Genomic DNA, 13678 nt, shown 5'->3' with positions numbered 1-13678 from the left:
TCGGCCGACACTTCCCCGCCCCCGCAGCCCGTCCGCACCAATCAACGCCCGGCAAGAAGCCTGACCAATCGCATTCCCCTCCACAACCAATCATTACGCGGGTTGCCCCCCGAGCGACCGGCGACCGCGTCCTGATACCCAATTACCCGGAAGGAATTCAAGGCCGGCCCACCGTGTCAGCCAATAGGACCCAGGGAAAGCAGACTTTGCTAACTGAGAAGTGCACCTGCTTAGAATTAAACAGCCAATTAGAGGCCTAATGGAGTCCTCCCTGCCCACCTCTAGGCCAATTACCGGCGAGGGCCCCACCTCTTAAGCTTTGGGGTAAAAATCTGCGCTCCCAAAGCTGGGATCCAGGTGCGAGCGGCGGGCCGTGCCATCGTTCGCACAAAATCATTGTCTTAGTACAAAGCCAGTGCCACCCTACAACCCAGTGACCATTGCAGAAAAAGTCTCATGATGGGCCGTGCTCCGCTACTTGTTTGCGATCTTTGGCCACACCGTGACATGGGCTCGGGAGACATGGAAAACATTTTTGGGGGGTGGGGATGGGAACACAAAATAGGCTTCGCAGAGACGGAGAGAAGGTCAAGGGGAAGGAGCTGCGGGGCCACGAGCGAGGGCCCACTATTCCTCCGCCGGGGAATGAACAGAAGATGAGGATGGATGCGCAGCAGGAACGATGAAGGAGTTCTGAGCGCCGGTGGTAAGGGAGCTGCGGGCCCGCCCTTCCCTGGGGATCGAGGGAAACGGGTCTGGCGACGGGCGTAGCGAGCGGTTTCTGTGGGGGAGGAAAAAGGGGGTGGGTTTCTGAAAGCGGCGGTTTGCTTTGGAAGAGTACATTCCAGCCGCCGGCGGGGTCCTGAACCGTTGGGGACGGTTGGGCCTTGCGACGTAGCCCGTGCGCGGCGAGGACCCACGCGAGCGGCCCCAGCGCCCCTCCCCAGCCCCCGCCCCCGCCCCGCACCAGGGCCCACCCTGGGGATCAGGGTGGGGCGCTCCTTGTAATGTGAGCTTTCGCACTAGGTTCTATCATAGAGCCTGGCGCACGAGAAGCACTCAGTGAACTTGAATGAACGCAAGATTGTATCTGTGGTCCGCTAGAGAGATACCTTTGATACTAATTTTTTTAAATTAAAATATATGGAAGCTTTATTAATTTTTTTCTCCCATCAACATGCTTAGGCAGTGTGTTATCAAACTTTTTGATTTTTGACATTCTGATAGTGTGAACAGTATCTCATTGTAATTTTAATTTCACTTATAAGGTTGAGCATTTTTAAATATGTTTAAATGGCAGTTGTATTTTATTTTTCTGTACATTGTTCATATACTTTGCTCATATTTTAATATTTTATCTTTGTGTAAGTTACAAATAAATTTTTCTTTCCCCAGAGTGTCCTATGTCTTTTTACTTTGTTTATGGTGATTTTTTTTCTATACAAATATTTTTTATTTTTATGTAGTTGAATTTGTCAGCATTTTCTTTGCTAACTTCTGGGTTTCGTATCATAGTTAGAAAAGCCTCCTATTACTTAAGGTAATTTAAAATTTATTCTTTGTTTTTTATAAATACTGGGTTCACCTGCGATTTATTTTCGTGTAAAGGTGTGAGTAGAACTCTTTTATTTTGTTTGTTTTACGTGACTCTACTTATTGAATAACCCATATTTCATCCATTGTTTTTGAATGCTACCTTTATAAAGCTCAAATAGCCATATGTATTTTGTTCTATTTTTGTTTTGTTTTTTATGTTCTATTGATCTCTTCATCTATATTCTAGTATCATACTGTTGTTTAAAAATTGATATACATTATGTATTAGTTACCACAATGAAAAATGGATAGACAATATACATATAGAAAAGTGCACAAATGAAAAGTATACCTCTTGATGAATTTTCAAAAATGAAACACATTTGTGTAACCAATGCCTAGTAGGAGACAGAACATTCTGCACACCTGAAGCCACCCTTGTGTACCTTCCCATTTATTATTCCCTTTAAGAGTAGCCATTCTACTGACTCCTAACAGCAGAAACTAGTTTTGCCTGTTTTTGTTTTTTATTTATTTTATTTTATTTTTTTAATCCTCACCCGAGGACATTTTTCCATTTTCTGTTCAGGTAGAGTGGGAGGGAGAGAGAGGAAGGGAGAGAGAGAGAGAGAAACATCGACGTGAAAGGGACACATCGAGTGGCTGCCACCCGCTCGACCAACCAGGGCCGGGGACAAACTGCAACCGAGGTATATGCCCTTAGCGGGAACCGAACCCGGGTCTCTCTGGACCGCAGGCCGACGCTCTAACCGCTGAGCCAAACCGGCCAGGGCTGTTTTTGTTTTTTATATGAAGAGAATCATACAGTATGTACTGTGTCTGGCTTCTTTTGTACAATGTTATTTTTATGAGATTCAGCCATATTGTTGTTTGTAGTTTTAGTCCATTTATTCGCATTACTGTGTAGTAGTATATTGTGGGAATATACCACAATTTACTTCTCAATGTACTGTTAAGGCTGTTTTGATTGGAACACATATTTTTAGATTACCCACGGAAGAATTATTATATAGAATATTCCTATATACATGTTTAAGTCATTGATGTCCAATCAACAGTGTTTTAAAGATTTTGTCATATAGAATTTACGTATTTCTTAAGATCATTCCTTGGTATTTTTTTATTTAAAAAAAAATATTTTTTTCTTTTTTGATTTTAGAGCGAGAGAAAGGGGGGGGAGAGAGAGAGAAAGAAAGAAACATCAATGAGAGAGAACATCAATTGGCTGCCTCCCACATGCCCCCCTCTGGGGATCGGGCCCACAACCGGGCATGTGCCCTGACTGGGAATCAAACCGGTGACCTCCTGGTGCATGGGTCAGTGCTCATCCACTGAGCCACACCAGCTGGGCCCTTGGTATTTTTTAAAAAATATTTTTTCTTTCTTGAATTTTTAGAAAGAGGAAAAGAGAGGGAGAGAGAGATAGAAACATCGATTAGAGAGAACATCGATGAGAGAGAACGTAGATTGGCTGCCTCTTGCTCGCCCCCTACTAGTAATCAGGCCCACAACCTGGTCATGTGCCCTGACCGGCAGTTGAACCGGTGACCTCTTGGTGCATGGGTCAGCACTCAATCACTGAGCCACACCAGCTGGGCCATTCCTTGGTATTTGAGTGCCTTAATTGCTATAGTTATTTTTACTTTTGAAAGGGTAAAAGACTTTTCAGACCAAGGAAGAATGTCCACTGTTGCTATAAAAAGTACAGACCTGCTTTATGGGCCCATCATCTTCCAGCTCCAATGGGAAATGGTAGGCAAAAAGAGGAAATGAAATGGAAGTCCAAAAAGAGGGATTAAAAGTTAAAAATTAAACCACAGTAGGAACTTCTTAATAAGAGTAGTGTAAAGCAGGTATAATAACCTTTTCCTGGAAATTTTTTGAAGGAGGGTAGATTTCTAATTGGTTGGGTAGGGAGGTTGGGGAAGTGATTCCAAACTCACTTTCAAGCCTCTGTGTATTTGGGATTTGTCATGTAATTCCCCCTCTAAGAGCCCAAATCAGGATTGAAAGATTGAGTTGTGAGAGGCTGGCACTGGATGAATTGTCATTTTTAAATTCTCATCCCTAGTTTCAAGGAGTCCATTCTCTTTCCTTGAAGGATTTTCTGAACAGCGTGCAGGAGGCAACAGGTGAAACTAGTTAACATAAAGTCTGGGTTGCCTTTCAGTGGGCAGGTGTTTCTACTCAACAAGCCAAGTTGTGAAAGTAGACTTAGCTAGAGGGCTGGGCAGTGCGGGGTTCTCAAACACAGCAGCCTGGTTCAGCTTTGGCTGATCAGAGTTCCCTTCCTGGACAACATGCAAACAATCTGTACAAGTGATATTCAGCTGTCTGAGTGTTTTGGAAAAACACTTTGCCCATTTTAGGTGTCAGTCCTTCCTTCCCCATCACTCAAGGCTCTTTACCAGAAACCAGCAACTAGGAGCATGGGCCATATTATCAGAAATTATGCTGGTGCTACTCTTTAGTCTTTAGATTAGATGAATGAATTGTGGCGGGTGTTCTAAGAGAGAGAGAGAGACATTCTCCTCTGCCTTTCTAGCCACAACCATCCAGCTCTAAGTCTTCCACTTAATTCCCCTTACAGAGGAGTTTGGAGGAGGAGGACTCAGGAGTCTCTGACCTCAGTGCTCTCCAGTCTGAATCACCACCACACTCACTTCTTAGAGCAAAAATCTGAGCCAAAGTTGCCTGCCTCTCTCTCTGAGAGATGGGTGCTGATGAGAGAAGGAGAACTGGCAGGGGAGAAGCTGGAAGTAATAGTATATTATAATGGGGTTCATCCTACCATCTGCTCTTACCTGTGTTGACATCTGCTTCACACCGTAGTCCTTCCCAGCCTTTTCCCCTTGCCTCTCGTGGACCCTGAGGAGCACAGGCAGCCTCAGCCTCAGCTTTTCCCCTGCCACTGAGGCTTGTCACAGCAGAGGTTCTTTACCTGTATTCTGTGGGATCTGTGATGGCTTCAGGACGACTGTGGAAAACGTATAAACATTTTGTTCATAGCCTGCATCAGAGGGATCTGTGATTCAAAAAAAGGTGACAATCATTGCCTTGCTAGCTTCTCATTCCTTTTTTTTTTTTTTTTTATCCTCACCCGAGGACATTTTTTCTATTTTTTGTTCAGATAGAGTGTGGGAGGGAGAGAGAGAGAGAGAGAAACATCGACGTGAAAGGGACATGTCGAGTGGCTGCCACCCACACGACCCAACCAGGGCCGGGGACAAACTGCAACCGAGGTACATGCCCTTAGCGGGAACCGAACCTGGGTCTCTCTGGACCGCAGGCCGACGCTCTAACCGCTGAGCCAAACTGGCCAGGGTGGCTTCTCATTCCTTGAGTCAGGGACTCAGCACAGCAAAGGAAGCAGAGAAATTAAAGTATATCAGGGACCAACATGCGGAGTGCTGAAATGCTGCCAGGGTATCTTTGGGTCCCAACATCTCTTAGTTTATATGGCAACCATGTCTGAAATGGAAGAGAGGAGGGGTTGAGGGAGGGTGGACAGAATGACCTCAGAAGGTTCCATCAAGCAGGAGAAGGCAAAAGGTGGGCCGAGTCAAATTGCCCTCAAATCTGAAGCAGCTCACAAATTGTTCCACCATACAAGAAATTCCTGAGCAGCCTCTCTGTAACCTACGAGGATATTGAGGTTAGAACTCAAAAAAGGACCTACGTAATCCGAAGCATCCGTTTTTAATCACGAGAAGCTCTGTTGCTGGCAACCAGGTATTTCAGTTCAGTCCATCTGATCCCTGGACTCTCTGCTGCTTTCTGCTGGGCCCTGGGAAAGAGGCAGCAAGAACATTGGGAGAGAGGACTGAGAAGAAAGAGTAAAAACCAACCAACCCTTCTGGAATCAGTTGCATTAGAGTTACTGAAAAACGGTGAGGATTAACAACTGGCTTCAGTCCCCCTAAAAAACGTTGTTCAGAGCTAGTGGGGTGGAAGAGGACCCCTGGGTTTTACCCTTCACAGGTGAGGTCGTGCAGCTGAGAGGCCCTGGGGAAGGGGCATGCAGTGGCGAGTATAGTGTACAGTGTGGTCGAGGCACTTGGGTTCCGAGTCAGCCCTGAGTTCAGATGCAGCTCCCTCACTAACCAGCCCTGTGTACTCAAGCAAGTTACTTAATCTATGTGATCTTTAGTTCCATGATCAGCTAAGATGCCCTGTGTTATAGGAATGATGGGAGGATTAAATAAGAAAACAAAGATGAAGCCACTGACATAGAATAGACCCTCAATACGTGCTATTTTTCTTCTCTCTCCACCTCTGTTCCACCCTGGAGAGAGCTCCATTGGATTAACCCAAAGAAGAGGACCACGACATCCCTGCACAAGCACCCACGTGCACAGAGCCGCATGTGTTCCTGGTTGCATTTACACACTTGTTCACACACACACACACACACACACACCCCTGCCTGTACAGTCACCTGAGCTGAGGGCAGCCTTCCCAGACAGGTGCATGAGGACTGGCTTGCTGATTGTATAAGCCGTGTATGTGCTCACCTGGGTGACCTTGCTACATTGAGGGGCTTCACTTCTTGGGGGTCTCTGGAAAAGCTCTTCTGGAGAATAAGGGAGGGCGTGGGGGGCAACTCCTTAGGCATTTCCCCTAGCTCCAATGTGCTTCTCGAGGGATACTTTGCCCACCTCTGCCAAGGAGGTCCTGTTTATACCCAGAGTTGTAGTGTCTGGAGCTGTGCTGTCCAATACACTGGCCACTTGAGGCTATTGAGCACTTAAAAGGTGGTTAGTGCTGCTGAGGAGTGGGGTTTTACATTTCTTTCATTTTAATTAATGTAAATGTGAAAACTGATACTTGATTTAGTTATTGGAAAACTTTTAATATGTTTGGAACAGCTTGGATGTGTGAATCAAATTTTTCAACAATGAATTTTATGAAACCTAAATACAGATCAGTGATTTCTGGTGACAATGTAGCAATTGAACTGGAATGTGCTGTAAGTGTGAAATATACACTGGATTCCAAAGACCTAATATGACAAAACACTGTAAAGCATTTCAGTACTCATGTTTATATTGCTAATGTGTTGAAATAATAATAGTTTAGGTACATTAGGTTAAATTAAATAAAATATATACTAGTAAAATAAATTGTGTCTGTTTCCTTTTGCTTTTTAAATGTGGTATTAGAAATTTGAGCTTATATATGTGACTCACATTCTATTTCTATTGGGCTGCCCTGGAGACTCTGGGACACAGGCAGCAGCATCCTCTGCTCCAGACGCGTCATCTGTCATCTGTTCCCCACCGCCTCAGGGGGGCTTCTCAGAGATTTCTCTGAACAGCAGTGCGGCTTCGTCTCTCTTCTGCATTGCAGAGTGAGCAACTCGAGTGAGACACGCTAGCACCTGACCCCCAACTCCCAACCTAGTAAAATGCTGGTGGAGAATTTGGAAAGGAGGGAGAGGGCTGTGACCCACCAGGGAAGTCCTGGTATCTCATAAGCTGCAGAGGGAGGTTGTCAGGATGCGATGAGAATTGTGTGTGTACGGTGGGGGTAGGGTTGGAGGCTACCCGTTCCTCCAGCCTCAATCTCCAAACTTCGGGTTCTCATGTTCACCTCTGGCCCCACGCCCACCTTCCCACCTCTGCCCCACTGAGGAGCTACCCCTGTGGTTAAGTACCCCTGTGTGCTCCTGGTGCCCGCTCCTCTCACTTGTTGGAGACTGTAATGAGTGGTCTCCTCAGAACAAGGACAACAGCAGCAGGAACCAGCCAGGAGGCTCATGGTGCTTGTGTATTGTTGGTGAAGGGTGGGTGGGGGCTCTTGAGGGTGGATGTTTTGCAGATGCTGCTGCAGAGAGGTTTTCCAGGGCCCCTCCCTGCTCCTGTTCCTTCCCTTCACTCCTCCCCTTCTGATGGCATCTAGGCTGCTGTCCCCCGAGCTCTCAGCATCTCTACTTTTTCTGGCTCCACTTTGCCCTTTGTCTGAAGACACTCAGAGGCAGTTAGCATCTTCTCCTCCCACCCTGCCTCTGCATCAGAGGTCTCGGTCAGACAGTGACCTCTCTCCAGAGACAGCTTCCCGCTGGGGCTGCACTAACCCCAGGGCAGGAAACTGGGGAAGGGCAGTGAACTAGGAGGCTTTCCTGCTGCTGCCTCTTGCTCTACTTTCCCCTATACAGCCCGCAGTGCCCGCCTGCCCTGTTCCTCCAAGCCCAGTCTTGCTGTGTTCTGGGTCTCTCTCTTCTGACAAGGGCAGACTCTTGCTTTGTTAGTCGTTTTCTAGGAGTTTCCTTCTTGCCTTCCCTCAAGGACAGTAGGGATCTGTGACACAGGAGTGATAGGGAGATCCCAACAAGAATGAGAAAGGAGGGATGGAGCTGGGTGTCCTGGGTTGGAAGTTGTGCTGGATCTCTTGGCAGGTGGAAGATTGCCCCTCCCACCCCGGAGCTGGAGAGCACGGGAAGGGGTCGAAGCTGAGATAGGCTGGGCGAGCTGCTCTCCCCAGGCCTGGCTGCTCACCTTTTGCATAAAGCCCTGTTTATTAAATTCAGGCAAGGCTACTGGGATACATGCTCAATTTGGCAGAAAGTGTAGGAAGAGGGAGATTTGACAGCAATAAGGGGCAGGAAAAATCTGAAGTAAAGAAAACTCCAGAAATCACGTTTAGTTTGGGCTGCTACGGTCATGGCCTTCGGGCAGCAGGTTTAATAACGTAACAGACAGAGGCAGGTGGTGGAGGCTCATCGGACACAGTTCCGGTGTGTAGTCTGTCCTCCCCCAGCCCACACCCAGATCCTCTTCTTCAGCTTGAGGTCCTTGGCCCCAGTTCCTTGTGCTTGGGGAAGGGGACAGAGTAGAAAGAGAGGGAGACCACCTGATTGAGGAGCAGAGACTCCAAGAAGCAATTGCACTTCCTTCTGAAATAATGTTATAGCTGTGGTTGGCAATTGGTATTGGTTATTAAAGCGTATAAGTATATGTAAAGAAAGCCTGGTGGTTAGATGCGCAGAGTGTACACTTGGTTATATTTCCTGCTTTGTGTATTGGAGGGCAAAGACTGGGCTGACTACAAAGGCTGGGCTGCTAGCTCCCTGGGACCCTCAGGGAAGAGATGACAGTACTGTCCTCAAACTGCCAAAGCATGAGGCAGACTATCAGGACACATCAGAGCTGTGGGTGTGGTGCAAGCAGGTGCGGGAGGCCTGTGCTGTTAGGGACTGGGTTCTGGTTCAAGCGGCCATGGTTCCCTTCCCCTTTGGTATCTGAAGCTGGCTTGGCTGGGTGCCCAACGTGAAAGGAAAGGTCAGAAGAGCTTGGCAGTCACCCGGTTACCCCCAGAGTTCTTATCCCCAGTGGGCCGAGGTGCCACAAAGTCAAAGGTCATGTGATGCTTGACCCGTCCTTTGCCCTTGCTCCAGAGGGCAATGAGGCCAAAGCAGAGCGTCACCGAGGTGAGGAAGGGGAGGAAGCCAACTGCCAGCACCATAGCTACACCTCTGCTGTCCAGGAAGAACGGCCCCGGGACGCCTGGCGTGGTGATGTTGGGGTCAAAGAGCGTGCCATTTGGTGGCTCCACTTGGATTACTTCCAGCCAGGTCCTCAGGGAGTCATTCCCAGCGACATTGCTGACCACACAGACATAGGCCCCTCTATCCCGTAGCTGCACTGAGCGGATCTCCAGTGTCCCATCCTGTAGCACCCTTACTCTCCCAGCCCTTCCCAGCCAAGTCCCCGGAGGCCTCATCCAAGAGACAGTGGGGGCTGGGTCTCCATCCCCAGAGCAGGAGAAAACAGCGCGCCCCCCCTCCTCTGCGATGACCCAACGTGGCCCAGACTTTTGGATCAGGGCTGGTTGACAAGTGAAGTGCCCTGGAGGTAGGATGTCTGAGAACTCCCTCAGGCTCATCCCCTGGACATGCTGAGGGCCAGCGCAGGCAGGGGGGGATGTGCCAAAGTCCAGGTGGCGGCGGAGCCGGAGCAGCCAGAGGAGGCGGCAGTCACAGGTCAGGGGGTTGCCAGACAGCTTCAGAGTGACCAGTTTATCTGGAGAAGGGAAGGCTGTTTCCTCGAGTGTCTGCAGGGCGTTGTCCGCCACATCCAGGAGGTGGAAGGCGGTCAAGCCATGGAAGGCATGGGCGGCGATGGAGGTGAGGCAGGCCCCTGACAGTCGCAGCTCCTGGAGTCGCACCAGGGCACTGAGCCTCCGGGCTGGGATGGCCGAGATGGGGTTCTGAGATAGATCCAGGACCCTGAGGAAGCTCAGGTGGTGCAGCGCCTGGAAGGGCACGGAGCTCAGGTTGCAGCGGGTGATGGCCAGGCTGCTAAGATTGAGCCCAGCCAGGCTCCCAGGCTCTAGGGCCTCCAGAGCTGGCCAGTGGTGGATCTCCAGTTCCTTTAGCTGCCCCAGCCCCTGGAGCGCCCCTGCCGGCAGCCTCCCAATATCCAGTTCTCGAAGCTTTAGAGACACTAGTTCTGGGAGCCGGGCCAGGGCCGGGCCAGGCACTGTGCTGAGGTTGCAGCGCTCCAGGGTAAGGGCGCTCAGCTTGGCCAGCCCTGCAAAGGCCCCCGGAGCCACAAACACCAGGTGGTTGTCCCCAACCTCCAGTTGCTGGAGGCTGCCCAGCTCCCCAAAAGCTCCATCAAGGAAGAGGACAATCTGGTTGAGGCGGAGGTCCAGCAAGGTGAGGGCAGACAGGCCTGAGAAGACCCCAGGCCCCATGATTCGCAGCCGATTGCCCTGCAGTCTCAGGGTGAGTAGGCTTTGTAGGCCGTGGAAGGCCCCCGGCTCCAGTGTGGACAGCTGGTTGTAGCTGAGGTCCAGTTCCTGGAGCAGGCCCAGGCGAGAGAGCATCCCCTGCTGAAGCCCCCACAGGCGGTTCCCACTCAGGTCCAGGAGCTCAGTGTCCAGTGGGAGCCCCCCAGGCACAGCCTCCAGCCGCCGGTGGGCGCAGAGCACGGTCCGGGGCTGGGAGGTGCAGTCACACACAGCAGGGCAGCCGCCACAGCTCCCTCCAGGCAGCAGGAGCAAGAAAAGGAGCCGGGGCCAGGGAGGCCAGGCTTGCTTTGGAGCTACTGTGGCTGCAGCCATCCCCTCTTCAATCCTGGAACAGATGATGACATGGCCCTTTTGGAAAGTGGATTCAGATGATGATGACCCTGGATTCCCTGGGCCTCCTTGGAGCAGAGAGAGAGAGAGACAGAGAGAGAGAGAGAGAGAGAGAGAGAGCGCCACCCATCTCAGCACTGCCGGGAAGTGGGGCACAGACGGGGAGGGATTCTGGTATGTACCTCCCTGCGGCCTCCTGGGGCTCCTCTTGGGAAATCTCTACTTTCTTCCCGACCCTGGGTGCCTGCTGGCCAAGTGAGACTAGCTCATGGAACCCTAGTCAAGCCTGATATCTGTGGGGAAGTTTTGTGGGACTGGGACTGGGACAGAAAGCAGCAGGAGGTAACTTTGAGTCTCCCTGTAATGGGTGTTTCCCTTTATCTGTGAGATCCAAAATGCTTCAGGTCCCTTCTCCCTGATATCCGCTTTCCCCAGCTCTGCTCTGTCCCTTTCTTTCTACCCTCTCCTCCCATATTATCTACCTGTAGCTTTGTTGAAGGCTGGGGGAGGACGGGGAGACGGGGTGGGGGCAGATCATAGCTTTGGAACCTGATTGGAGAGAGGTTTCACCTTGACTCAGTCACCCCAGGCTGGGAACCGTGCAGGCCTCAGCCCCCCAGTCTCCACTTACTGCCTCTCTGCCCTCCTTTAACCTGGCACAGAGCCGGGGGCCCTGAACTAGCGAGAGCCAATCTCCCGAGAATGGCTGTGTGGACGACAGCCAAGCTGCACATTAGCCGTGGCACAGGACACGGGGGCCATTTGAACCCCGTGCAAGAACCCTAAGGGCAACCCCTCCTCCCTGATAGATGATGTTGGGGTATGTGAGGGACCCAAGAGATGCCCAATTTTAGAGTTTTGTTGCTTGGTCTTCAGACAAGATTCTCTTATGTCCCTCCTTCATGGTGTTTTCATGCAAGTCCAGTATGTGAACGGAGGGAAATCTCTTGCCCCTTTTGGCTTCAGCTGCCTGAGCAATACACAGGGACAGACTGTGAGCCAGGGAGGCATAGACGAGTACAGAGGGACACCCCTGATCAGACATGGTGGGTGGGAGCAAGGCAGCCCTTGGCTGGCACAGCAGACCTCTGGGCACAGGCTGTGTGCACAGCTTAGTCACTTAGAGTGGGATTCTGGGTGACAGGGGTCTGGACCAAATCAGGAAGACTGTGATTGCAGTGACCACTGGACACAGACTGAGGTGACAGAGGAGAAAGCTGTGAGAGCCCCTGATTCACCCTGTTCAATGCCAACAGGGACCCCCAGGGAGAGGAGGGTTTGGAATTGGCAGTGGATGGCTAAATGAAGGCAGGATGCCCAGGTTTCTTTCTAGCTGCAGATCCTGATCACCTTTGGGCTGTCAGGCTGCAGGCTTTCTGGGCCCTAACAGGGTTAGCTGGCTGCTACATGCCTGGTTTTCTCCCACAGGGAACTTAGGAGAGCAGTTTAAGGGATGGTATGGTTTATTCTCCTCTCCTTCCCACTCTGCACCCTCCTCTGGGAGGGTCCTGTGGGGGCTATCCGACAGCTACTTCAGAGGCTGTCGGAACTGGAAAACTGAAGGAAGAGGCTGAAACCGTAGAGGGATGTAGGACACTATTCTGAGGCTTGAGCTTGAGAAAGAGTGGCGTGGGCTCTCTGACAGTCTCCTCTCGCCCCTGTCCCAACCTAACAGCTTTCTATGGCATGCTAAGAGTTCTCCAGGGTGACAAATGCCCCAGCCCTCCTTGGTGCCCCGGAGCCTGTTCTGGGAAGTCCACCTGACAGCTAGTCTTTGATCGCCACCGCTGCAGTTTCTGCTTGTCCTTGCTCTGCATTCAGCAGCCCGGCTTCCCCCTTCCCACCGCTGTCCCCTCTTAGTTCCCAGAGCCTCCTGGGCCAGGGGCTGGGCATCTGGGGCCAACCCCTTTCTTTATTTATAAGGTGGCTAATTTAATCACAAACTTCCCTTGCCAATTGCCATGGCTACAGGACTGGCTTCTGGCCACTTTGCAGGAAGAAATAGGTGTCAGAACCACTTTTCTCTCTCCTTAAATGGGCTGGGGTCTGGGGCACCATCCCCTCAAGGAATGGAGTGCTTTCTTCTTGTCTCTCTGTGGCAGTCCAGAGACGCATCTGAACCTAGATATCCTCATTAAAGCAGACCTGATTGAAGCATGAGGACTTGCGTGGGGAGGGGGCTTTCGGAGGAAAGATTTCTGGGATATTCTGGGAGTTGGGTGGGAAGTCCCTTTTCAGAGGTAGAGGGAGCACTGAGGAGATGAAGGGAGGTCTCCTTGGAGTCCTTACCCCCAGGGGCACTTGGGACTTTTTAGTTTTCCCAGAAAAGTCCTGTGGGGTCGGGATCAATGGTCGCTTGGGGGTGGGGTGGGGTCGGGCCACAAATCCTCTAGCCTTGACAGGCGCTCGAGTGGGGCCTTTGCTCTGAAAATGTTATGGAGAAGGGCAACTGCAGCACTGGGACAGGAGGTGGGGGCACTTACCGGAGCCGCTGGAGGGCCGCCTCAAGTTGGGCACTGCATCTGTCCGGGGCTGGGGCCGTCCCATTTGAGCTGCGCTCGCCCACACCTCCCTGGGCGCTCACTCCCACCCCCCTGCCCGCCCGCCCGCCTGTCCGCCTGCTGCTGCTGTTGCTGCTGCGGCCACTGCTGCCAAGACCGAGGTAGAAAAAAGAACCAGAAAGCATTTCTCCTTTTTTTTTTCCTCTCTCTCTTTTTAAACCAGGCGAGAATGAGTCTGCAGCAACCCTGTTGGTGCAAAATAAATAAATAAAGCAACCAGGGAGGGCTGCAGCACGCGCCACTACTGGATGGTGAGTGAGGGGGAGGGGGCATGGGAGGCCGGCTCTGGAGCACCAGGGGTTGGGGTCAGGCAGTAGAAGCAGCTGGGCAGCTCCAAAGTGTCTCTTTGACATCCCGATTCTCTTCTGGGGAGCTCTGGGGCCAAGCACCTTCCTTAGGGTCGTCTTCCCAGAGGCAGGGCACTTCCGTGCAACCTCTCAGTGTAAATGTCCCCTGTGGGTATCATTTGGGGGGAG

The 13678-nt window shown here is 51.1% G+C and overlaps 1 protein-coding gene across 1 annotated transcript; it reads right to left on the bottom strand.

Annotated features, from left to right (window-relative positions):
* Positions 1–8228: 8228 nt before the first annotated feature.
* Positions 8229–13155, bottom strand: LINGO4 (leucine rich repeat and Ig domain containing 4). The gene is made up of 2 exons (XM_036273421.1): positions 13125–13155; positions 8229–10636 (listed from the first exon to the last, which is right to left on the bottom strand). The coding sequence occupies exon 2, from the start codon at positions 10621–10623 to the stop codon at positions 8839–8841; it is 1785 nt and encodes a 594-aa protein (XP_036129314.1). The 5' UTR covers positions 10624–10636; positions 13125–13155; the 3' UTR covers positions 8229–8838.
* Between the last annotated feature and the right edge of the window lie 523 nt (positions 13156–13678).

This window comes from Molossus molossus, unplaced genomic scaffold (assembly GCF_014108415.1).
Source record: "Molossus molossus isolate mMolMol1 unplaced genomic scaffold, mMolMol1.p scaffold_m16_p_20, whole genome shotgun sequence".
Taxonomy (NCBI): Eukaryota; Metazoa; Chordata; class Mammalia; order Chiroptera; family Molossidae; genus Molossus; species Molossus molossus.
The sequence above is the reverse complement of the archived record's forward strand: the minus strand, read 5'-3'. Positions and strand labels throughout refer to the sequence as shown.

Bases quoted from the DNA above. Each gene is read 5' to 3' on its own strand.
- LINGO4 (XM_036273421.1), bottom strand. From the start codon at position 10,623: ATGGCTGCAGCCACAGTAGCTCCAAAGCAAGCCTGGCCTCCCTGGCCC.